The sequence below is a fragment of the Mchenga conophoros genome, linkage group LG1 (assembly GCF_057382185.1).
Source record: "Mchenga conophoros isolate Kocher_MC1m ecotype Shallow Benthic linkage group LG1, M_conophoros_male_GT1.1, whole genome shotgun sequence".
Classification (NCBI taxonomy): domain Eukaryota; kingdom Metazoa; phylum Chordata; class Actinopteri; order Cichliformes; family Cichlidae; genus Mchenga; species Mchenga conophoros.
Window position 1 is genome coordinate 36,089,145 of NC_140526.1, and position 23,080 is coordinate 36,112,224.

Below are 23,080 nucleotides of genomic sequence, written 5' to 3' on the forward strand. Positions count from 1 at the left end.
GAGACCTCACTATTTTTGGCAGAAACATCCTATCTAAAGCTGAAGGCATCTCCAAATTGATTTATCCTTGTCATTCTCTATATATCTCCTCTAAAAGCATTAATAAGGCTAACACAGTTATTTTCGAATTTTTGTGGAGGAATAAAACCCTTTACATTGAAAATCTCAGCTTGTGAAGGAATACAATAAAGGTGGTATCAAAACTCCAGAATTAGAATTTATGGTTGGCACCCTTAGAATTAAATGGTTAAAATCTGAGATAATGAGTTATACCCACAACTTCTCCCCATAATTAAACCTTATGAAATCATAGGGTAATAACACTTAATCAAAAATCAATTTTCGAGAGCGACTGGTTTAAACAAGCTTATATTCATAACAGATTTGTTGGATGATAACGGTGTCATTCTAAGTTACACAGACTTTTCAGAAAAATATTGTCTAAACTGTTCTCAAAGAGAATATAACAAATTGTGTGAACTGGTCCCACTGCCTCTGCTTCATTTGATTAAAAATGTTATAATATACAATAATTTCTCATCAGTGCTCCCAAATTTATTGCTAGGGCAATGTCAGCTGTTTGATAAAAATGCAATAATAAATTTATTAGTAGTTTCTTCAAAGACAAAATATTTCATAGTTACAACAGAATGGTTACATTGCATGGTTCTAATTTAGTTATTTCATATACACTGGATAAAGCCTACTAAAAATTTATGAAATAGCCTATACCTAAAGTTAAAGAAACACACTTTAAAGTAATAAACAAAATTAATCCTGTGGCAGAATTTCAAAAAAAAAGAGATTTGGCTTTGAGGTGGATCAGTGTTCTTTTTGTACTGATGAAAATGAAACCCTAGAACATCTTTTTTTTCTATGCCCTATCACACAATGCATTTGGTGCAACTTAAAAAATTGGATTTCCCTAAATATTAATGACGTGCCACTATTTGAATTACATCATAAATTTTTTACATGGATCATCTAGCATTGGGTGTCTCAGACATCATTAACATCATCATACTTTTGAGTAAATATCATATCCATTGTGCTAAATGGAGGAACACTAAGCCTTCTCTCCCTGGTTTTATTAATAATTTTAAGATATTTTTTTCTTTGCTAAAAAAGACAAAAAGCACATATGCCAAAAAAAATTAACCAGGATAATGCGTGTCTGCTATTCAAAATTTTGACTTATGCTGAGGCTTATATATTAAGTAATGCAGCTGCTTCTCTTAGGCTACTAGCAGGTTGCTGAGTAGACATCTGTGTAGTGGTTTGTTTGAAATCTACCACTTTTTTCAGTTTCCTTGTCAAGAAACAACTTCCTGTTTAACTGAAACGCCTTCCTGTTTAACTGAAATGACTTCTTGTTCAACTTAAATGCCTTCCTTTTTAACTGAAATGCCTTCCTGTTTAACTGAAACACCTTCCTGTTCAAGTGAAATGCCTTGGTTTTTCAGTAGTGTGTGTGAGAGCGTTTCAGTTGTGTGTGAGAGAGCGTTTCAGTAATAATGTTCCTTATGGCACCTCATATTATTATGTTACATTGTATTAATCATGTCTAAACCCATTGTCTCTTTAATGCCTCCTGATGTCCCAAAAGAAACTCCTCATACAGTTTTACCCAGTAAGTAACCTGCATGTGTCAGCTGACCTATTGTGCAGCAATGGAAGAGAGTCATTTGTCAAACTTAAGGTTTGATTGCACTGATTAAAGAGCAGCCATGAACTGCATGACACAGTTTTATTGGTAGGATTTTTAAATGGTGAGAAAACCTGTTATTGTTGGTTAAAAAAACCTCTTTGAAATTTGAAGTTTATACCACCCTAACATTAACCCTCAGTGGTTTGGTGACCTGATGGATGTTAAAAAGTTCAGAACAGGGAAAGGGTAAAATGAACTCTGAACCACAGAGATATATATTTTTTTATTTTGCAGTGTCTTTTGGTGCAGTGTCACTGACTTCTATAGGAATTTGTGTCTCAGCTTACTCTGTCTCTTTACAGGATGAAGTGAGCAGCCGCATCACAGCAGATGGTAAATTCAAGGTGAGTCAGGATGAAAAACAGCAGACCTACTCTCAAGCAAACTCAAGCAAACACACCCTGATACACCCCGAATCTGGCAGCACTGCTATTAGAAAGACTGCAAAACTACTGATAATTTGACCTGCTACAAGAGGAAAAACCTACAGCTGCAAAGTGAAATCTGTCTCGGTAATAAAAGTATTAGGTAACTTAACCCCCTGAAGTCATGACATATGACTAACCCGATATTTTGAAGAATGTCAAAAGAGACGTTTTTCTAAACAAATGTAAATAGGAGTCATGCGTGTCAATTAGAATAATCCTTGTTCCCTGATAGTCAAGACTTGGAAAAACAATTCAATAAAAACAAAAATGACATATAAGGCTAGGGCTAGGGTTAAAGTTAGGGTTGGGTTTGGGAGTTGTTAAAGATGACTTTGGCCTCAGAAAGTTAAGGATTTCTATCAGAGGGTAAAAACAAGGCATAAAACACCTTTGTTTTCTGATAACAAATTGCCTGCAGTGTTTTGCAAAAGGTCTAACAGGTCAAGTATTGAACAACTCTTATTAGAAACATTATAGGATCAAGGTTTATCCTGTTAAACTGAACCTGGTTGAAGAGGGAACATTTACTATCTTTGTTGCATGGACCTGAGATGAGGACTTGAGAAGGAAGACAGAGAATTTATCAGAGTAATGTTTTGGACTGTCATGAAGACAGGAATTATGTAATTGTTAGTAGAATATTATTTGACAGCTGATTTCCTTTGTGAAAGAACATTGAAGTTTTTGTGTCTCCTTTTTGTTTGGTTTTTTACTCCTGTTTAAATTGTTGATCTGCGAAATGCAAATTAATAAACAGAAAATTTCCATTCCTCAGATCACAGAGCGAACAGAGTCTCTGAGGAGAAGGTAGGCCTACCAATAAAAAACACACACAAGAATGATCAAAATCTAACACGTGCAGGAAGCTTTCTTTCAGTGTGATATGATGTCCATCACCATTTACACGTAGAAACACCAAACTTTCCTCTGGAAGGACATAAAGAGTTTGTACCACATGCTAAAATCAGACAGAATTACACTTTTGCCATGACTGATTCACTTGTTTATGCATTCTTCTAAAGCACCAGCAACATAAAGAAGACACTGCCACCTCTTCCTGTTTCCAAGATCGACAAGAGACTGGAACAATATACACACGCCCTGGAGGTAAAACTGCAGAGTGTTTTTCTTCTCAACCAGTAAGAGGATATTCGTGGGATAATTTTTTGTAATCATTAACAGATTCCGCAGACTAATCACTTGAAATCTCAGAGGATACTTTAGACCAGCGGTTCCCAACCCCCGGGCCTCGGACCGGTACCGGTCCGTGAGTCGTTTGGTACCGGGCCGCGAGAGTTGAGCCTCAGGTGTGAAATGTATGGTTTTCAGGGTTTTTATCGGTTTTCAGGTTATTTTGTTATCGCTTTTATCGTTAACTCAGTTTTCCTGGGTCTTTTCAGGTGTGTTATGAATAAATCTTCTTTTTTCGGTACCGGTACTAGATTTATTTTGATGTATTTATCCGCGACATCTTAAAGGCCGGTCCGTGAAAATATTGTCGGGCATAAACTGGTCCGCGGCGCAAAAAAGGTTGGGGACCGCTGCTTTAGACTGCTATAATTTTTTTTTTAGTAGCAGCGGTTGGTTGATCCTCCCTGAGGATCCCTCTCTCCCTCCCTCCCTGATCCTCCTTCCTTCTGCTGGAGGTTTCTTCCTGTAAAAATGCAGTTCTTCCTTGTTCTTTTTTTTAACATTGTGAGGTCTTTGTTAAAATAAACATATTTTAACCTGAGTGTGAAAAAGATGGTGTGGTCTTGGCTCGTTTGAAAATACGGCTATCATTGATCACAGGGAAAAAGTGTTTCTGGGTATTTATCCAAATAAAAAGAATTCTAAAATTAACGAAAAGGTGATGGTGTTTAATAAAACATAAAGAAAGTGGAGAAAAAACAGTTACATCTATTCAATTTGCTACTACGCAACCCCGGCGGAAGGGGCTACATGAATAGGATGAGGGACCTATGGATATATATATATATATATATATATATATATATATATATATATATATATATATATATATCGCAATAATAGGTAAAGTATTAAAGTGAAGGATGTAAAATCAAGAATTCAAATTTTATTTGTCATGTACACAGTCATACACAGTACAATATGTAGTGAAATGCTTGGACAACTGCTCGTGACCTAAAGAAAACAAAAAAGGAAAAGGCTATGAATAAGATAGGAAATAAATATGAAAAATTAAAAAGGGTAAATTTAACTAGGAAGGAATAAAATATAAATTAAGGTTAAAAATGAAATAACTGTACAACACAAATTAGAATGAAGGGTAAATTTAACTGGGAAAGAATAAGATAAAATATATAAAATAACTGTATAAAATAACTGTACAACAAAATACACAATATAGAACTATATAAGAATGTATGAAGAAATATAAATAAATATATACACAATAACAGCAGCTGTACAAGTGATTTAAGTGATGAAGTGAAAACAATGTCCAGAATGTCCAGTGTGTGTGTAAGAACTATATGTGTGGGTCAGTACTGTGTGGTGGTGTGATTGAGAGACCGTATCGCCTGCGGGAAGAAGCTCCTCCTCAGTCTCTCTGTGTTGGTCTTCAGGGAGCGGAATCGCTTTCCTGACCTCAACAGAGAGAACAGTCTGTTGTTGGGATGGCTGAGGTCCTTCACAATCTTCCTGGCCTTGGTCCAGCACCGCCTGCTGTAGATTGAGTCAGGGAGCTCGGAGCGGATGGTGCGCTCAGCTGACCGCACAACCCTCTGTAGAGCTCGTCTGTCCTGCATGGTGCTGTTCCCGAACCAGGTTAAGATGTTTCTCGTCAGGATGCTCTCTATGGTGCACGAGTAAAAGTTCCTGAGCACCTTGGAGGGCAGTTGGAAGTCTCTCAAGCGTCTGAGGTGGTAGAGATGCTGTCGGGCCTTTTTCACCACGGTGTTGATGTGACAGGACCATGACAGGTCCTGCGTGATGTGAACTCCGAGGTATTTGAAGCTGTCCACTCTCTCCACTGGGCACTCGTTGATGACGGGGGTCTGGTAGTTCCTCTCCTGCTTAGTGCTGAAGTCCACTATCAGCTCCTTTGTCTTACTGACGTTTAGAAGGAGGTTGTTCCTCTGGCACCAGTTCTCCAGATTCCTAATCTCCTTCAGGTAGGCTGTCTCGTTGTTATCAGAGATCAGGCCCACCACGACGGTGTCGTCAGCAAACTTGATGATGGTGGTGGAGCTGGTAGTGGCCACACAGTCATGTGTACAAAGAGTACAGCAGGGGGCTCAGAACACACCCCTGGGGGGCTCCAGTGCTGAGAGTGGTGGAGGCTGAGCCCATCCTTACTGCCTGTGGTCTGCCAGTTAGGAAGTTGGAGATCCACTGACACATAGATGAGCTGAGTCCCAGATGCTCCAGCTTGGTGGTGAGTGTGGAGGGAATTATGGTGTTAAATGCAGAGCTGTAGTCTATGAAGAGCATTTTAACATAATTACCCCTTCTAGTGTCCAAGTGAGTGAGTGATGTTTGGAGGAGATGAGAGATGGCATCGTCTGTGGAACGATTTGGACGGTAAGCGAACTGTAGTGGGTCCAGTGTGTCTGGTAGTGAAGAAATGATGAAGTCTCTGACCAGGCGTTCAAAGCACTTCATCACTACTGAGGTGAGGGCTACAGGGCGATAGTCATTGAGAGGAGCAGGGTGGGGTTTCTTCGGGACAGGAACAATGATGGACTCTTTGAAGCATGTGGGGATCGCCGACTGAGATAAAGAGATGTTGAATATCTCAGTGAACACAGGAGCTAGCTGGTATGCGCAGTCTCTTAGGATACGACCTGGGATGCCGTCTGGTCCTGCTGCTTTCCTGGTGTTCACTCTTTTGAAGGCTCTCCTTACTTCATGCTTGGAGATGACGAGCACGTTTCCGGTGCTGGCAGTATCTTCCTGTCTGCAGCCGTTAGCGCCGCTAGCACTAGCATTGTTGGAGTCCTTAGCTGCAGCCTCGAAGCGAGCATAGAAAGTGTTCAGCTCGTCTGCCAGAGTCACGGCCGCGTTCGTCATACCGGTTGTTGGTGCTTTATAGTCGGTTATTGTCCTTAGTCCCCGCCACAGGCTCCTAGAGTCACTCTGTTGGAGTTGTGACTCTAGTTTCCTCCCGTAGCGCTGCTTCGCCTCTTTCACCACCCTCCGCACGCTTTGTACGGGTCCATGTCCCCCGTCGTGAGTCCCGTGTTGTAGAAGAAATTGGTCTGTTGTGCAAATGAGTTTTCATTTTTGTGTATGTGTAGAGTATCATCGTTTCACAATGAAGGCAAAAAAAATTCCACTAATATTTGGTTGCTTTACAAACTAGCACTCCTTTACTCGCTCACACAGTGACTCTCTCACTAGATTCTCAGAACTGACCTAAACCTTTCTACTTTTCTTTCTGTCATCTTATTTTTCTCAGCTCTCCTCAAAGGAAGGCAGATCAGGCTGCCAGACAGTGACTGATCTCACTGCTCCCACTGAACCAGTTGCATCCAAGAAGAACCTGTTTGAGGCCGGAGACGCCTGGAACCAAAATGCCACCTCGATCACAGCATCTAAGGTTTATGGAAACATAACTTGTGTGTGTGTGTGTGTGTGGGGGGGGGGGGGGGGGGGGGGGGTGTTGTTCCTTTATGTTTCCAATAATTTCCAAAATAATATATTTTAAACAGAAAACAGGAGGGAAGATTTCCTAGGGGAATGATTTTGATATTACTGTAATACATGATGTTTCTCACTTTCCTCTCAGGACGCAGATGCTCTAAAAGTGGGTGTTGCTGATCTCATCAACCAGTGGGTGAAAGGAAGTGAAGACGGAAGCAGATCTAGCTCCCCCTCCAAACCAGCCGTAAGTCATATCATTATTATTATTATTATTTCTACATGAATTACATTAAATTGATTACATCAGTTTTTAAACAGGTATTTTGCCCAGTCTTTATGTCTTTTTCCAACCAAAAATGGAAAGGCAACAACTACTTTAAAAATATACAAAACCAAAAGTTTAATTTATGATTTTAATGCATGCTGTTCATACGGTCGGTTTGGGTGGCTCAAAAGTCAACATTTACCAGGATGTCAGGATGATGTCCTCTGCTTCCATGTTTATTAATCCTCCCAGGAAGATTTCTATGGTTCTAAGAGCATGTTTTTGTTCAGATTTTGTCACAGTTAAAAAAAAACAAAAAACCCACACACACAGCAAAAAGAAAAACTTCTTATTCAACAAGCTAGTGGTTAGTGCTTTTTACACAAAACTACTTCTTCTGCTTTAATGGATGTTTCTCTGAACATGAATATTTTCTTGCTTATAACACACTCTTTAAGTATCACACTGTTCACGGTGTCAGCTGCTATCAGCTTTTGTTTAAAGGGTACCCCATTGCTCATATTTTTTCATATTTCATATTTTTTGTCATTGTATATACTGCTATAGCAGTGGATGCTCAACTTAAACATACCCAAAGTATCATGAGGTCAGTGTAGTTTGTATAAATAAAACCAAAAGCTCAGACTTCAGACCTCTCTAAATCAGTAAATAAATAAGATTCATATAATGTGAATCCTTAAAGTGAATACAAAATAAAGTACAAAATAGTGAACCTTAAAAGAAGAAAAGTTTGATTTCAGAAGCAATGTTGAATTCTGCCATCTGCAAGGGAATGATGTCATGAGTATTTGGTAAAAGAGCAAATCAAACTTTGCCCCGCTCTTCATGTGTCTGTCATCTGCTTTCACTGCCAGGCTTTGCTATGCACATTGTTGTTTTTTCTACATTGATAGTGCTTGACATTAAGAGTGCTCAGCTATTCCCACATGGCAGTCTTTCATGCCAATATAATTTAAAAAGCCCATTTTTAAGATTTTTCGTCATCCTGTGACCTTAAAATGTCTTTTTTGTTGTTGTTCTTATTTATTTATTGTCAGATTCACAAAAATCTCTAAAATTAGCTATGATTCCGTTCCTATCATTATTTATTTTTATTTTTATTATTATTGTCAGTTTCATACAGTTTCAGCTTTTCCTCTATTCTCTAAATTTCTTACTATTTCTTATTCTTTAAAGTCTTTCAGTCCACATCATTCTCTGTTCTTTTCTACTTGAAGTTTTCGCTTCCCACTTTCTCTTCTGTCTGGTGTAAATCAGCCTCAGGTTTGCAGGCTAGGCAGTGAAAGTCTGCCCCCTCATGGCAACATCAGCAGCTTTTACATGTTGCTCTTTCAGACAGAGATACCAAAGTGTGGTTTGTTTACTGTTCCTGTTTTCAGGAAATCAACCCTGGTGGTGTTTTAAACAAGAAAAATTTATGGGAGAGCCTTGGAGACACGTTATCGTCTGGGAAAGAAGGAAAGGTACACGCTCACACGGAGGATAGCGGAACAGAAACTTTTAAACGTTTGTCTTGATCAATATTCTTTTATCGACTGAATTGCAGGAGAGCTCCACTGGCAAAAGATATAAATTTGTGGTGACAGGTCACGGCAAGTATGAGAAGGTTTCTGTTGACAGCGGATGCAGTGAGGACATAAACTGCCAGTCAGGTGAGAGAATCCTTTAACTAGTAATGCTAACATTAGATACGATGCACTATTGTAATGGAAAATGTTGGACACTTGTCATGTCGTAGCAGCCAGAATGTCAAAAATGACCCAGCTCAGTACAATTTTATGAAACAGCAAATAGCTTGGAAAAGTTAAAAATAAAAATAAATAAAAATAAAACAAGCAAAAAGGAGAAAGAAAAGGAGCTCAATAAAATACAAAATAGAAAATGATGAAGAGCTCGATAAAACACACAATAATCGAGAGATAGCTGATCAGGGAAAAAGTGATTAAATATTCTTATAGAGTCATAATAGAGCTGGGCGATATATCGAGTTTTTAAAACATATCGATATATTTTTATACGAGATATAAGATGTGACAATATCCTTTATATCGATATAGTCTATGTTACGTTATAATTATAGTTGTGGAGCCGCAAGTTTGCCTCTCTTTCGTCCACTTTTGTCTCTACGCAACGTTACTCCGCCTCGCCTTCACTGAAGACAACTCCCCCTCCTCCCCCATCGCTTCACGTGCAGGCAGCGACAAGACGGACACGGCAAATCTCCGTTAACGAGTTACTGCGCATCGCCCCATGCGTGGGGCTGGACGGCGTCAACGTGTTAACGAGCTAAACATGCTAATGAGCTAACCGCGCTAACGAGCTAACCACGCTAACCCTAAAATCCTTTCATTCTCTCAAAAGTTGATAGCGCGCCTTATGTATGAATTCTGGTTGTGCTTGATGGCCGCGAACCGATTTTATGTGGTACACGGCGCTCAGCAATCTGTCAAAAATGTTTGAGTACGACTTTGGTAAGCTGCACCGCTTGATAGATTGTCGGCGCATTACGGCTACCGAGGAGCTTCGCGGAGTGATACGTACTGTGCATCAACGTAATATTACCGTATTGTGTGTGTATAAGGACCATAAATGGCACCTGTAAGAGACGTGGTTATGAAGCGGATTTCAAACTCCAGGCTATCAGTCACACAGTAAAACTTGGGAACAGAGCAGCTGTGAAAACTGTCTGTCTTTGTTATTACGCTCAGCGTCTTTTAGTTTACATTTTGACTGCACAATTGTGAGCTCTTTGTTTAGCACAAAAACAACCTTGTTTTCTTTTATTTATGGAGCATTATTATTTAATGAATGCTCATAATTTAATTTTGAGTAATTTTTCATGTACATCTGTGCTGTATGTTAATAAAAGTGCCTGTGTGACATCTGGGAAACAGCTTTGACTAAGAACTCTCTTTTTGTTCTTACTTTATGGCTTAAAAAAAAATATCGAGATATATATCTTATATCGCCATCCAGCTAAAATATATCGAGATATGAATTTTGGGTCATATCGCCCAGCCCTAAGTCATAACATTGTGGGCGGGGCTCAAATGAGACAATCTATGTGTGGAATATTGATGGAAAATAATCTAGCTTAATTTTTGAGCAATGGGAGGAAGTACTTTTACAGTTAGTTTAACCATGGCTTTTCCACATACCAAAGCCTTACTTTTACTTTAAAATGTGAAATACTGGCTAAAGGTTTTACTGTATGAATCTTAAATGTAAGTTAGAATTAAAATTGGTTCAGTCTTGAACAATATTTACACTCAAATTTGGAAATTAAATTACTTAAACCCAATTGTCTGAGTAACAAATAAAAGATTTGTTGCTTTTGCTCAAATGCACACTGAAACTTTTTTTTAGCCCATTTCCAGAATTAATCACTTGACCATCAAATGTGAACTAATGTGTTATATTAGTCTGTCACATTTTCTCTATTTTTACCTGTTTGCATTTTTTTTCATCAAAACTGTCATCATCAGGAAACTGCCATCAGAAAAAAAAAAGATCTTTCCCTGTTTTTGACCAAATGGGGAAGTCAAATGTTAAGACTTTGGAGGGGCTGAAAATAATAAGTATAACAGTGGAACATTCTAATGAGCTATCCTCTCTGATGTGCCGCCACTTGGAACTTTCACAGTATTTCCTCAGAGAAGGAAAAAAAAAAGAAAAATCCAACAGTTTCACAAAACTTTATATATTTTTAAAAATCACACAAAGATATATTAAGCATCAGCATAATAAATGGGTCTGTTTTTAGATTACGTGATTTAAGTCCCTTCAATGAAGAAATTCCACATCACAATGGTGATCTCAGAAAAAAACCCAAACTAAACAGATGTTGAATCCCAGTAATGTAAGAGAAAGATTTAAACAAAACAGCATCCCGTCCAGCACAATCCTATAGACAGACACGTGAAATATCACAAATCTACTCTTCACTCATTTTCCTTCAGTTTGTCTTCCTACATCAGCCATATTTACTGTCATCATCATTTACCAGTGGTTATATATATACATCCTTCTTGCAATTTAGTCAGAAGCCCTTAACAATTTGTAACAATGCAGAAAACTAATCCTCACCAATAAAACAGTTCATGTTGTTTTAACTATCACACTAGATGAAGATAGTTTATCATATCATCATTGTTTGGTGGAAACTATCATTCTCCAACATGCTCATACAGGAAAATATCTACTTTCATAGGTATCATTTTGTATTGTTGTATTATTGTAGGGTTTTTTTTACCTTACAATAGAAAGCACATTGAGGCAACTGTTGGTGTAACTGACTTTGCTGACGGAGGAGCTAATCTTTACCATTATGAATTAAGAGTGATGGAAAAGGGATTTGATTCTGGGATGCCCCCAGCCTGAGCAATATATGATTAAGATATTAAAAAGAAAAAAGTTTTGAGCCATGCTAGCAGCTCTCTCAGACTGCACTGAGGCACAACAGTGTTTACGCTTTGATAACATTGTGACAAAGCTAGCACAAGTTTACCAGGCATAACACTTAACAGCCATAATCATTTTAGTCTAGTGTGTTCGCATGCTAGCATGCTATTGTTAATTAATAAGCCATTATGTATGGTACTTTGGTATCTGAGAACTGGACAAACTAAAGTTTGGACCTAATGAAGTCCCAGACTTGACCATGACTATTTGTGGCAGATAAAAACAACGATAATTTGGTTGTGTTCTAACAGGGGCATTGATATCAGTACAAAATATATTGCTTCTTTACGTAGAAGGTGAAGATATTAGGTCAAGAACACCCAACAGACCACCGTACCATTGGAAGAATGGTCTATCCACGTCCTAAAGTTGCTAGCATGGCTAAAACCATAAACATTGCTCCTGTAGTTAACACAATATTTTTTCATTAATGCCCACCTCTGCAGTATGCCAACCTATACACTGATTGTTGTTTCCTGCCTTGCTTGAAAACCAACACTTTTTTCTCATCAATATCTGACTTACAGAAACCTACATTTATTCTGACCACACGTTGAATCTTCATTTGTCTCAGGAAGTGTGCCTTCTTTCAAAATCCATCTGCCCTGTTGTTGCAGGAATGTCAAAGCCCTTTTTATTACACAGATAAACTGCCTGCCAGCAATGAATACTAGAAGCTTTAAATTGTTTAGAAAAATAGAAAAAGGTCAAGCATTACAAATAAAACAAACAAATCTACAGTCTACAATAAAAGCATTTAAAACTCCCAACTAGCCCACGATCAAATGAAAAAAGAAAAATTTAAGCAAGTAGATTTAGACTTTATAATGTGTTTCTTTAATATTTTTCCTCCTTTTTGCGTTGTTTTATTTTGTCAAGTTTACTTTTTTGGTCAAGTAAACCTGCACTTCTTCACCACTAAGAGTACTTGAAAACATCTATTGTGTAGCAGGGATTTCTTTTCTTTTTTTCTTTACTTTTTCATTACTTTCTTTACCTTTATACTTTAAACTACACCACGGCAATGACAAAGTTCCAGCCTTGGGTCAAACACTTGTTGCAGCGTTGCTGTCATTTTGCAGCCTTCATCACCTTTCCAAGAATAGTCAGCCAATGTTTTGTTTTTGTTTGTTTTTTTCAAATCACTTTCAGTGTTCTGTCTATTGAGTTATGAATTAGCGATTTGATATATAATTTTCAAATCATTATCATTTCCATCATTACATATCTGCAGCTTTTGTTGAACCAAATCCTTTGGCTGTTCTGTTGAAGTCCTTCCGTTCTTCCTCCTGAGATTTCCGTTTTATCAGCCCCCTTTCAAACACTGCTGCTATTTTTGTGAGTGGCTTCTCCACTGCTTCTTTCAGCTTCCTGGCGTCAAATCGAGGGCTGTACAGTAAAATTGGGAGACGATTGACAAATGAAGGAACCTCTGCCTGATTATCTTTAGCAGACTTTTTCTTGTCTGAATCAGTCTTGTTGGCGTTGATCTGGTGCATAATTCGCTCTTTAGTGGAGAACATCTGAAAGAGGAGTGCATCCCACATCTTCAGTGCTTTAGGACCTTCTTTGTTCGTAGCTACCTCCTGATCATGTTGGTCTGCTGTCAACTTGTTATCAATTTGTTCTATTTTCTTATTGCTGCCACTGGAATTAACCTGAGGTTTAGCCTCTGGCTCTGGAAACTGGGGTTCCTCTGGCTCAACGACCATGTGCTTCTTCAGTCGTGTCCAACCACTAAGCTTACTCTTAAGGCCTTTTGGCTTCTGGGCTGCTTTCTGCTCACTGGATGAAGGAGATTTTTCTGCTGCAACAGGCTTCTTGTCAGCAATTGAAGATGCAGTTGATGTCACTGACTTCGTGGAGGCTTCGACTATCGGGGTTCCTGTTGGTGCAGCTGGTTTGGACTTGAGAACATCCTTGCCTTTGAGTCCAGTTTTTTGCTGAGATAGCGGTGACGTTCCTCTGTTTGGGGATGGAGCTTTTACTGAGATTGAGGCCTGAGGCAGAGAGGCAGGAGTGGCAGAATCAATCACATCGGCTTTAATCATGGGTGGTTTCATGACAGTATCTGTTGCTGGATTTGTGGGGGAAATGCTCTCTACAAGTTGCTCTGTCATAGAATGAACACTAATAGTTGGTGAGCTAACCTGAGCCACATACTGGGGACACTTTGAGGATTCTATTTGTACATCTGATGACTGTCTTGGAGACCCAAGACCGACCTGCTTAATGGGAGGTTTTGCTTCTGCTCTAGGTCCACTAAGCAGCGAAGAATAGCTGTGATGGGTGAGAATACTAGCGTCAGTGCTTAGTTGGGGGAGTTTTACATCTTGAGCTGAAATTTTATTGTGTTGAATTGGGGAGTTTATTTTTACCTCAGTGGCTGAAGTATCATTAGTTCTAAGGGGTTTTATTTCTGTTTTTGAGGTATTCTCTAAGATAGCAAATGGCTCGGTGGTTCTAGTAGGTGTATTATTTTGAAAAGCTGTAATTGGAGGGTTTATCTGATCGTTCATTATGGTAGTAGAGGGGTTTATTTCTGTCACATGGTTTAACGTCACAGAGCTTTGAGGGGACAGGGGTATGGTAGGAGTACATGATTGTTTAGGTGTATTACACACTCTTCTCTCTGGTAGAGGGGAAGGTTTAGTTGCTGTATTGGGGCTATGCGGGACTTTTAAATTACTGGTGGCTTCATTGAACCATTGAAAATTTGTAGCAGGCTGTTTATTTGAAGCACCATAAGAGATTATAGGAGAATTTACAACACACATGTTAGTTTCTATTGATTTGTTTGTTTCAGTGGCAGAACTAAGTTGTTTCAGTAGAGTCTGAGAGCCCACTGAATTCACAGTCTGAGCATTATTTCCAATAATTTGACTAGATCTTGCCAGTTGTGTAGTTTGCTGCTCCATAGATGCGCAATATGGTGCAGTATGAACAGTACAAAGGGAAGTTGTTGTATCCATAGATATTTCAGAGTTTTTCAGTTTTCTAGGTGGAGTTGCTGAAGATTTATTGCTTATAACTGGCTCGCTGGAAGAGACTTGTTTATTCACATGGTTTCTAGTAGCAATTTGTTGTTCAGGTGTGTCAGATGATTTGCCAAACTGGTTACCATCAACAGAGCCACAAAGAGAAGTATTCATGACTGGCTTTATTGAAGATAGACTCTCAGATCTGTCATTTTTCATCTGAGGGCCTTTTGGTATCATATGCCTCATTGTAGGGCTAGGAGGCAATGTTTGCTTACCAGCTTGTGAAGCATTAAATATTGGATTACCACTCACTGCTGCATCTGCCGTTATTGGCAGGGCAGTTTCCATGTTAAGCCTGTTGGGGACTTTGGTTTCAGCAGGAGGAATAAACTGAGTATTGCTGTTCTGGAAATTGTTTGACTGTGTCTTTTCCAGTTGAATTGCCTCCAGATTTCTTAATAATCTTGGTGGAACTGCATCTGTGAAAGAGTTTGCATTTGGTTTGCTGGCTAGTTTGTTTTCATTTAAGGGTATGCTAACCGCTGTGGTCCCTTTTGAAAGACTAGGAGCAGCTTGTTTTGTTTCAAACTCACAATTTTCTTGCATGTTTTCTGTTTTGGAAATTGTAGTGGAAAGACATTCTATTGCCATATTATCAGTTAATAAACCTTCTCTCTCAGTGATGGCCTGTGGATGTACTTTGTCAACTGCTGAGTTTTTGTCTCTGTTAGCATCAGTATTAATATAATTTGTCAGTTTGGGTTCTGTATTTGCTTGGCTTGATATTACTCCATCTTTAGTATTAAGAACGATTTCAGTTGCTTGTTGAGCAATTACTCTGCTAGAGTTTGTGTAAAAACGTATCCCTTGAACAACATTACTTTGATTACTGGATTCTATAGTCTGTGTGTTTATATTTTTGCTAATATTTGTAAGCTTTTGAGGCTCTTTTGCTGGCACATTGAATGAGTCTGATTTTAAAGGGTTTTTGTTTGAAATCTTGGGTGACTGAATTATGGCGGTATGTAGGGCAGGAGGGTTTGGTTCTGTATTTACAGACATATTTGATAACATGGGCAGACAGCTCTTATTTTCAACTGGTTGATTATGTGTATAAACCTGCATTTCTGCTTTGGGTGGTTGTATAAATTTGGGTCTTTGGTCAGCTACAGGTTGTGTGTAGATACTATACTCGGCAGAACATACAGATGCTGTGACAGGCCCATAGGATACCACAGATCTTGGGGCTGTGATAACTGTCTTCTTAGGGTGCATATTTAAAAAAGTGGGCTCACTGATTGATATATCAGGGATGCATTCGGCCATTAAAGGCATAATGTTCCCAATGTTTGTCTTAGTGGACACTTTAGTTTGCTTTTTGACATCTTCCCTTTGTTTGTGTAGTGTGGCTTCGGCAGGTATTTTAATCAACATTTTGTTGGACTGCTGCATTCCTGAGTTGAACTCATCATTAATTATGTCGCTTTCTGAGAATTTGGACTCTGTCTGTGTGGGAGGAGATTGAACTAATGGGTTTTCACAGTCGGACAGGTTTTTCTCGGGCTTGGCATTGATTTGGACATTTGGCAAACTGACTCCACCAGCAGTTTCGTAAGTTTGGACTGGGCCTAGCTCTGTTTTTCCTGACTGGTCTCTTTTATTAGTCTGTGAAACTGGAGGTGTTTTATTGGGCTTGTAACCATTTTCTATAAAATGTACCAGTTTTGCTTCAGGGTGTGTTTCTGCATTTAGATGTATTTTAGTTAAGGCTGAGGAAGAACTTGACAAACCATTGTTATCAGTGAGGCATTTTAGTGCTGCCTCTACAGAAAACTGTGCCACACTTTGTGTGAGTACCTCACCTGCTTTAGGTATTGGTATTGGAGCCTCAGAGTATGAGGCTTTTGGTGTGGATACATCACTTGGGGATTGTTGTATTGTTTTCTGTGCCAAGCCAAGGGGAATCTCAGGTTTTACTGTGTCCACGTTAGATGTTTTAAGTGATTGCATTCCATTACTGTGAGCTTCAGACCAATTTTCCTCAAAGACATCTTTCCTACAAGATATAATCTGTTCAGCTGCATGTTCAGAATTGTTTGATGATGACACAGGTTGTAAACTGTGAACTGAAGAGGGCAGAACCTCATGTCCATTGAGCTGTTTTTCTGGCTTTGAGATATCTGAGCCATCTATGCATACATCTGAGTGTAGTTTATCGGCAAAGCTTTCATTATTCCTCGGGGATACATGGCTGTGATGTGATGTGATAGTCCTAATTCCACCATAGGCAGCATATTCAGCTGGAGTCAGCCCATAATATGTAGATCGTGATTTGGGCTTTGAATTTGCTAATGACATTTGACTCTCCAGCAGTGATGTCAAAGACTTGCGTGCCTCGATGACAGGAGGGCGATAGGTGGTGGACACTGGGCTGGAACACGGTGGTATTTGGACTGATGTCACTGGTGTAGGGTTAGGAGTCTTTGGCACGTAAAGAAATGATGGAATCTTTGGCAAAGACAAAGCTTCATTTCCAGAAAAGTGTCCTGCATTTTGTTTTGGAGTGACAAGTCCTGTTGGTGTTGGTTTGACCATGGGGATGTTAGGTACAGTCATTTTCTCTCTATGGCACAGCTCTGAACTGCCAACACTTAAATTTATAGAACTCCTCTGGGTATGAATGTCTACCTCTTTGTAATTGCTGGCTTGCTTGAAAGCAGACATGTTATTATTATGAGTCTGCCTTTGTTCTTCTGTGGCAGCTGGGGGTTTACTTATAGCACTAGTGTGAATCACTGAATTGTGTCTTGGAGCCTCCTTGGGGAGAGCAGGTACTTGCATATCTTCAGAAGAGCTGAATGCAGGACTTGCGGCAAATAAAAGCGGGTTAGGTTTTGATATTTCAAAAATGGGTGTGGATACTCGATTTGGCATGCAAGAGGGAGTCTTGGGTCTTCCATGCTGTGTCCTAGAAAATGATGTGTTCTCCTCTGTTTTCACCACTGACACAGCTGTTTTCTCCTTGAATGTGGCAGATAATTGTGCACCATGGTAAGCTGAATGTATTGCTGTGAGGTCTTGGATGGAGGAAGGTTTAGAAATTTCATAAAATGTTGCCTTTGATGTATAAATCCTAGTTTGTGTGACTTCAGGCTTTGGCTCTTTCACTGCTTCAACAAGTGATATTTTTGAGGCGGTTACTTCAGGAGACATGTGGCTTGGAACAAAGTGGCTATTACTGGTAGGTCTGGCGGTCCAAGACGATATCTGGCTCTGAGGGTTGTCCTTTGAACCAGTATAGTTCTCCCTCTGGCTCGAAATAAAAGGTTGTGTGTGACTGTTGTAAATTGATCTCAGCACTGGAACAGAAGGTTGTTCTGCAGCTTGAGGAGGTGCCAGGTCTGGGCCATAGTGGGTGGCAGCTGGGGAGAGGGTCAAGCCATGAGTTGATATTTTAGGGCTGGACTGCAACATAGTGACTGGAGGGACTGTTGTGGCTGACCCATGGGAATTTTGTGTCATGTTTACATTGACAGTAGAAGAAAGAAGTGACGTTTTAGGCTTATCGGGTGGCAAGAGGGCTGGTGGACTCAAAGGTGGCATTGTAAAAGGAGTAGCATCGTCAAATAAGAAAGAGGAGCACTCATACAGCGGAGCTACCTGCTCGTCTACTGTCCTGATCTGAGCTGCAAGGGGCTGAGGAGGGAAGCCACCAGTTTGGCCATACGAGATACTCTGAGAATGAGGGAATGCAGATGGAGAGTAACTATAAAGGGAACCAAAGGGAAAACCAAAAACAGATGAATCAGCAATGTAGACTGAATCTGGTGTCTTTGGTGGGCTAGACTGGTCGCTGTGTTCGAGGTCTGTGCTTGCTTCGTTGACAGGCGACAAACAGGAGCGAAAGGGGATTGGCGTCTGTGTGAGGCTGCCTTTTTTCTTGGCTCTCTTCTTCTTGAGTTTCTGAAGTCTTGCGTTGTCTTTTCCCGGCTTTGGCAATAAGGGCGGAGGATATGGCTGGGAAAGGTCAGACTCCAGCCCGTTGCTGTAGTTGATTTCCATCAGCATTTCACACTACAAAACAGGTGACATACGTCAGTGAGAGATGATGGATTAGTCTAAATAATGCAAAAGAAGAGTTCTGACTAAGACTAGTTTGCTTAGTCAATATTTGTAATTAGACAAAGACAACATTTCCTCAAAAAAGAAATTAACTCTATAAAAACATCAAACAAATACTTTTGTGATGATGTTAGACATCACCATTGCTAAACACACTGATGATGAAAAAGGTTTTGGAATTCCCTTTTAAGGCTTAAGAAATAGACTATTAAGTCTTCAGAGCAGCTTTTTTTGTTTTTTTTTATGAGATGTTGCAATGCATGATAATCTCAGTCGCTGCACAGCTGCAAATGTTGTTTTTGTTCCACAACAAAGTTGACACAAAATGTACACATGAAGTGCCAGAAATATTATGAGCAACCTATCTTCATTAATTAGAGATAATAGGTGTTTGATAAAGGTAATTCATTCTACAAGTGTAAATGCTAATAATGTTTGTTTGTTTTTTCCTTCACAGTTGGCCACTTCTATGAAGATTTGTAAAACGCATGTTGGATTTTGAAAGTACAATGCCACTATCACTTGACAATTCTCTGTATTTCTGCCTTTAGGTTGGGGAAAGTACTTAAATTTTCTGTTTCTTGTGGCACTTTGTTGTAATATTGCAAAATGTAGTGAAGCAAAAAGTAGGTCCTATCTCTGTTTATACTATATTTTTCTGTGAATGATATCTGATGGAACTTAATACATCTTTGACTACAGATAAATAAATTCAGTTACACTGAGTGCTGATGATTGATTATGGTATTTTATCTGTTTATAATTTTCTTCTTTTGCATTCATTGATTTGCTGCTTAGGTGCACTTAAAATCTTTTGCTGTGTGCCCAGAATTCATCTGCATGCTAGATTTACTGATTTAACCTCTGCGGATGGGCTCCAGGCCAAGTTTTCAGCTAGGTTTGGGAAACTATGAGCTCATATGACAGCAGGCTCATTAGCAGGTTTCATAACTTTTAATTGGGTCCTGAAGATGCTGCACAGTTACAAGAAGTGTCACTATTTGAAATAGAAAGGCATGTAAAGTCCTTCCTTAAGGCAAGACTGCTTTGAAAGGATGACAAACTGCTACTAAAAATAGTGTCTCAAGAAGACTGCAGGATTTAAAAATGGCCTCTGTACCAAATAAAAGTAAACCCAAGGAAGCTCACTGACACATACAGGAGGGTGACCAGATTCATGTTGAGGAGAGGGGTGGTAGCTTTGAGTCCATGACCAAAGTTTTAAAAAGTGAGAGGGAGTAAACTCGGCTGAAAATGATCAACCACTGATGGCACAAATGGTAAAGTGTCCTCACCTACATAACAACTTTTTAGCATTTGTGCTTGTATAGAGTGTTTTACAATGTGTTTGTTCATACAGTCATTCACACAACAATGGCAACAGGAGCCATCAGGGGCAACTTTAGGTTCAGCATAGGAAACTTTGGCACAAAGAGAACAACTGAGGATAGATCTACAAATACAGCATTTCACGGATTATCTACTATACTGTCTAAGCCACACCTTACCAAACAGAATTAGAGGTCAAAGCCTAAAACCATGATTATCAGACATACCTATAAAAGAAGCAAATTTAAGACGCAAATGAAAGAGAATTACTCTACAAAGTTGAACTCCGGCTTGAAACCGGCTTAGTTTCAGTTGGATATAATGTTGTTTTGTTGTGGACTCAAGCAGTCTGTGCTGCTGAGTATGAGCTGAATCGTTCCCTTTCCTCCTGAACTCTGGAGTATCTTTGGGTGGCTGCAGAAAATGTCTGCACTCTAATTTTAGTCTTAGGGAAATAAGAGCAAACATCCTGACACCGAGCACCTGCTGCCTGCTGTCCTGCACTCACTGAAACAGCCTCAGTCTGCTGGAAATTAATCCCAGGGCCAAATCCTCTGAGTTGCTCCCAGTGTGAGCTTAGCCTCATGTTTCGAAGTGATGATTTTTCTTAAATTTTTATTGTCCTGCTTGCACCAGTTTGGTCCGAAGAAAGCATCAGACGTTTAGCCCTTACATGAGCTTGATTTCCTTTAAATACATTAATTGTAGCAAATCTTCTGTGAAATCTTCTGCCCCACCTTCAAATTTTAACACCCTTGGATATTTGGAAGGTCTTCTGCAAATGTTTATCATGAACCCCTGTTGTCAAAGTGACTCCTGCTGTCACAGTGACAAGAAGGCCAGCTGACACTCAAGAAGACCCCCTTTTAAGGCTCTGGGGTTGGACGTGGGAGGTCTCCAGAGCAGCAACTCAAAAGAGGAAAGTATAAGATTAGCTGCTTGCATTCAAACTGTGTCATGACCTCAATCTTTAAAGAGCTCAATTAGGCAAAATGGAGGCCGAGCATGACAATTGTTATCAGAGTGCTGCACATATTCGAAACACTTACCTGAAGTGTTAAGTGTTAGGTAGATGTTGTTTGTGTTTTATTGGTCAAACTGCAAAGCAAACAACATTTTTGTGTAAGAAAATAATTGAAGAATTAATTTAGACAAGAATAAATCTGTTGTTGCACAGTTTTGATTGAAAACTGGTTCGTGCTTTGATTTTTGCTGTCATAGCACAAAACTGCTGAAAAGTTCATTTTAAACTTTGCATTGCAAGCTTTCCTTCTCACGGATATTATGTCTGATATGCATCATGCGTTTAAGATTTCACATCGTGCACTTGTTGCTATCAAATCCCAGGAATATGTTAAAGAACCACCAGCTTGTCAATCAAACAGACACTGAGTTTGACTGGTTTACCTTCAGTGAGTGGCTGTCAGGACCAACTGCTCTCTGCTTGTTAATCCCAGCTCAGGGTGCCACAGGGCCGTCCCGTCCTGAAGTGAATTTGAGCCTTGGGGAGCAAGCTACAGTGGCCGTGGCTACTCCAAAAATAAAAATGTTTCCTGCAGTGTGTGTTGCAATGGCAGATGGGGGGGTTTCCATGCCACCTGAGATGGCGGAGGTGCTGCCCCTACAGGCAGCTGAAGGCCACCTCTACCTGAAGAAAGGTGGTAACTTTTATTTACAGCAACTTAGTCATCCGGGTGGACATCAGCTGGACTGGGGTCACTGGTTTGTAACCCACATTTAATTGTTGTTTACATCACAGCCATGCAATACAGAAAAAACATGCATGGTTACCTGGCTAATTAGTTGTCCACTATAATGATATGGTTAGCGACTCAATCATAAAGTTGTGATTAATAAATTAGTATGACAATCTTTTTTGCCTCTGAAAGTATAGATATAGAATTTACCACCAGAGGCAGTATTGTGCCGCACAGTGTAGCAACTATGAGATAGTATTGTCAATATACTTATTTATGTGAAACTGTGCTGGGATGCTGGTTGTTGAATACTGAGCTCTGATACCTGAAATTAATAACTAACTATCACTCAGTTTTAAAAGATGGGGTGGGGATATTCGGCAATTCACTGCATTGCAAATATTACAAGACCCAAGCAGCCACAGGAAACAAATCCGTTCTTTATAATGTGATTTATTTACAAAGTGAAAAAAAAGAGGAACAACAAAACGGGAGTGTCAACACTTCAGGGTGAGCCAAGGCCAAAATAATAAACAAAAACAAATCTACACAAATCTTGCACTCCTGACCTTACCAAAGCAAAGTCAAAAATAAAGACAGAGTCTAACCTCCTTAACTAATTCAAAACAGGAGAAAATGGGTGATCAAAAGAAACGGCAGCTCACCCCTACCCACTCCACTTCCACGCTATTGTAATAACATGGTTCTGATCACTCCAGTCTAATTTCAGTTGTTGGGCGAAATTTTATTTGTGGTTTTTCTAAATTTAATCTTGAACGCATTTTTGCAGTTTTGTCTTTCTAGTCTGACCTAACTGACTCTTTTACTGCTACATCAATAACTGCGCTGTGCCCTGGAGCGGCTTAATTTTTTTTTGAAATCGCAATGGCACACTACCCAGACGACTCTGACTCAGACATGGAACTTACCTCGTTACCTATGTGCCAGATAGTTGAAAATGTGACTCCTAGCCTTAGCCAACAAGTGGTGGAGTTAAGAACTGAAGTGAATAAGCTTAGTGATTGTTCACGTGACTCACTGAACATACAGCAGAGTTTACTAAAGCAGTGGGACCAACTCACAACGGGGAATTCTCCCCCTCCTGCTGTCCCACAGTCTCCTGTTTTCCCAATGGCCACATCGATACCTCATGTTCCTGCGAGGGACAAAACTGAACCCACCAACAGTACCAATCCGTTCCTGGCCAGCAACCCATTTCAACCTACAAATCCTTTCCTCCCATCTCACTCACTTGAGCTCAGCAGCACTTCCAGAGTAATTGCGGCAGCTTTACATCACGTCAAACTGGAGCCTCCTGTGTATGCTGGGGACGGCAAAGTGCAACCTGAGGACTGGTTAAATGCAGTTGGCACATACAAAGCCTCATTGAACCTAACCGATGGGCAATTGCTAAACGAACTGCCACACTTTCTTGCAAAAGAGCCCGGGAAATGGTTCAA

General features: G+C 39.7%; 2 protein-coding genes across 3 annotated transcripts; one reads left to right on the plus strand and one right to left on the minus strand.

Moving 5' to 3' along the window:
• Nucleotides 1-1,639: 1,639 nt before the first annotated feature.
• LOC146583715 (caldesmon, smooth muscle-like) lies at nt 1,640-19,310 on the plus strand. The gene is made up of 8 exons (XM_085276316.1): nt 1,640-2,052; nt 2,912-2,943; nt 3,159-3,243; nt 6,560-6,700; nt 6,890-6,988; nt 8,410-8,493; nt 8,577-8,682; nt 19,052-19,310. Exons 1-8 carry the CDS (start codon nt 1,867-1,869, stop codon nt 19,075-19,077), a joined length of 759 nt encoding a protein of 252 aa, XP_085132442.1. The 5' UTR covers nt 1,640-1,866; the 3' UTR covers nt 19,078-19,310.
• Nucleotides 7,086-21,456, minus strand: LOC146583716 (uncharacterized). 2 transcript variants are annotated; one of them, XM_085276299.1, is made up of 3 exons: nt 21,331-21,409; nt 20,973-21,021; nt 7,086-18,546 (listed from the first exon to the last, which is right to left on the minus strand). In XM_085276299.1, exon 3 carries the CDS (start codon nt 18,538-18,540, stop codon nt 12,712-12,714), a length of 5,829 nt encoding a protein of 1,942 aa, XP_085132425.1. In that variant the 5' UTR covers nt 18,541-18,546; nt 20,973-21,021; nt 21,331-21,409; the 3' UTR covers nt 7,086-12,711. The 2 variants fall into 2 exon arrangements, with proteins under 2 accessions (XP_085132425.1, XP_085132415.1); XM_085276289.1 differs by lacking the exon at nt 20,973-21,021 and having other exon boundaries at nt 21,331-21,456.
• Between the last annotated feature and the right edge of the window lie 1,624 nt (nt 21,457-23,080).

Coding starts and splice junctions, on each gene's coding strand:
- LOC146583715 (XM_085276316.1), top strand. CDS start 1,867: ATGTTAAAAAGTTCAGAACAGGGAAAGGGTAAAATGAACTCTGAACCA. Junction 2,944..3,158: donor ACAGAGTCTCTGAGGAGAAG/GTAGGCCTACCA, acceptor ATTCTTCTAAAG/CACCAGCAACATAAAGAAGA. Junction 8,683..19,051: donor GGACATAAACTGCCAGTCAG/GTGAGAGAATCC, acceptor TTTCCTTCACAG/TTGGCCACTTCTATGAAGAT.
- LOC146583716 (XM_085276289.1), bottom strand. CDS start 18,540: ATGCTGATGGAAATCAACTACAGCAACGGGCTGGAGTCTGACCTTTCC.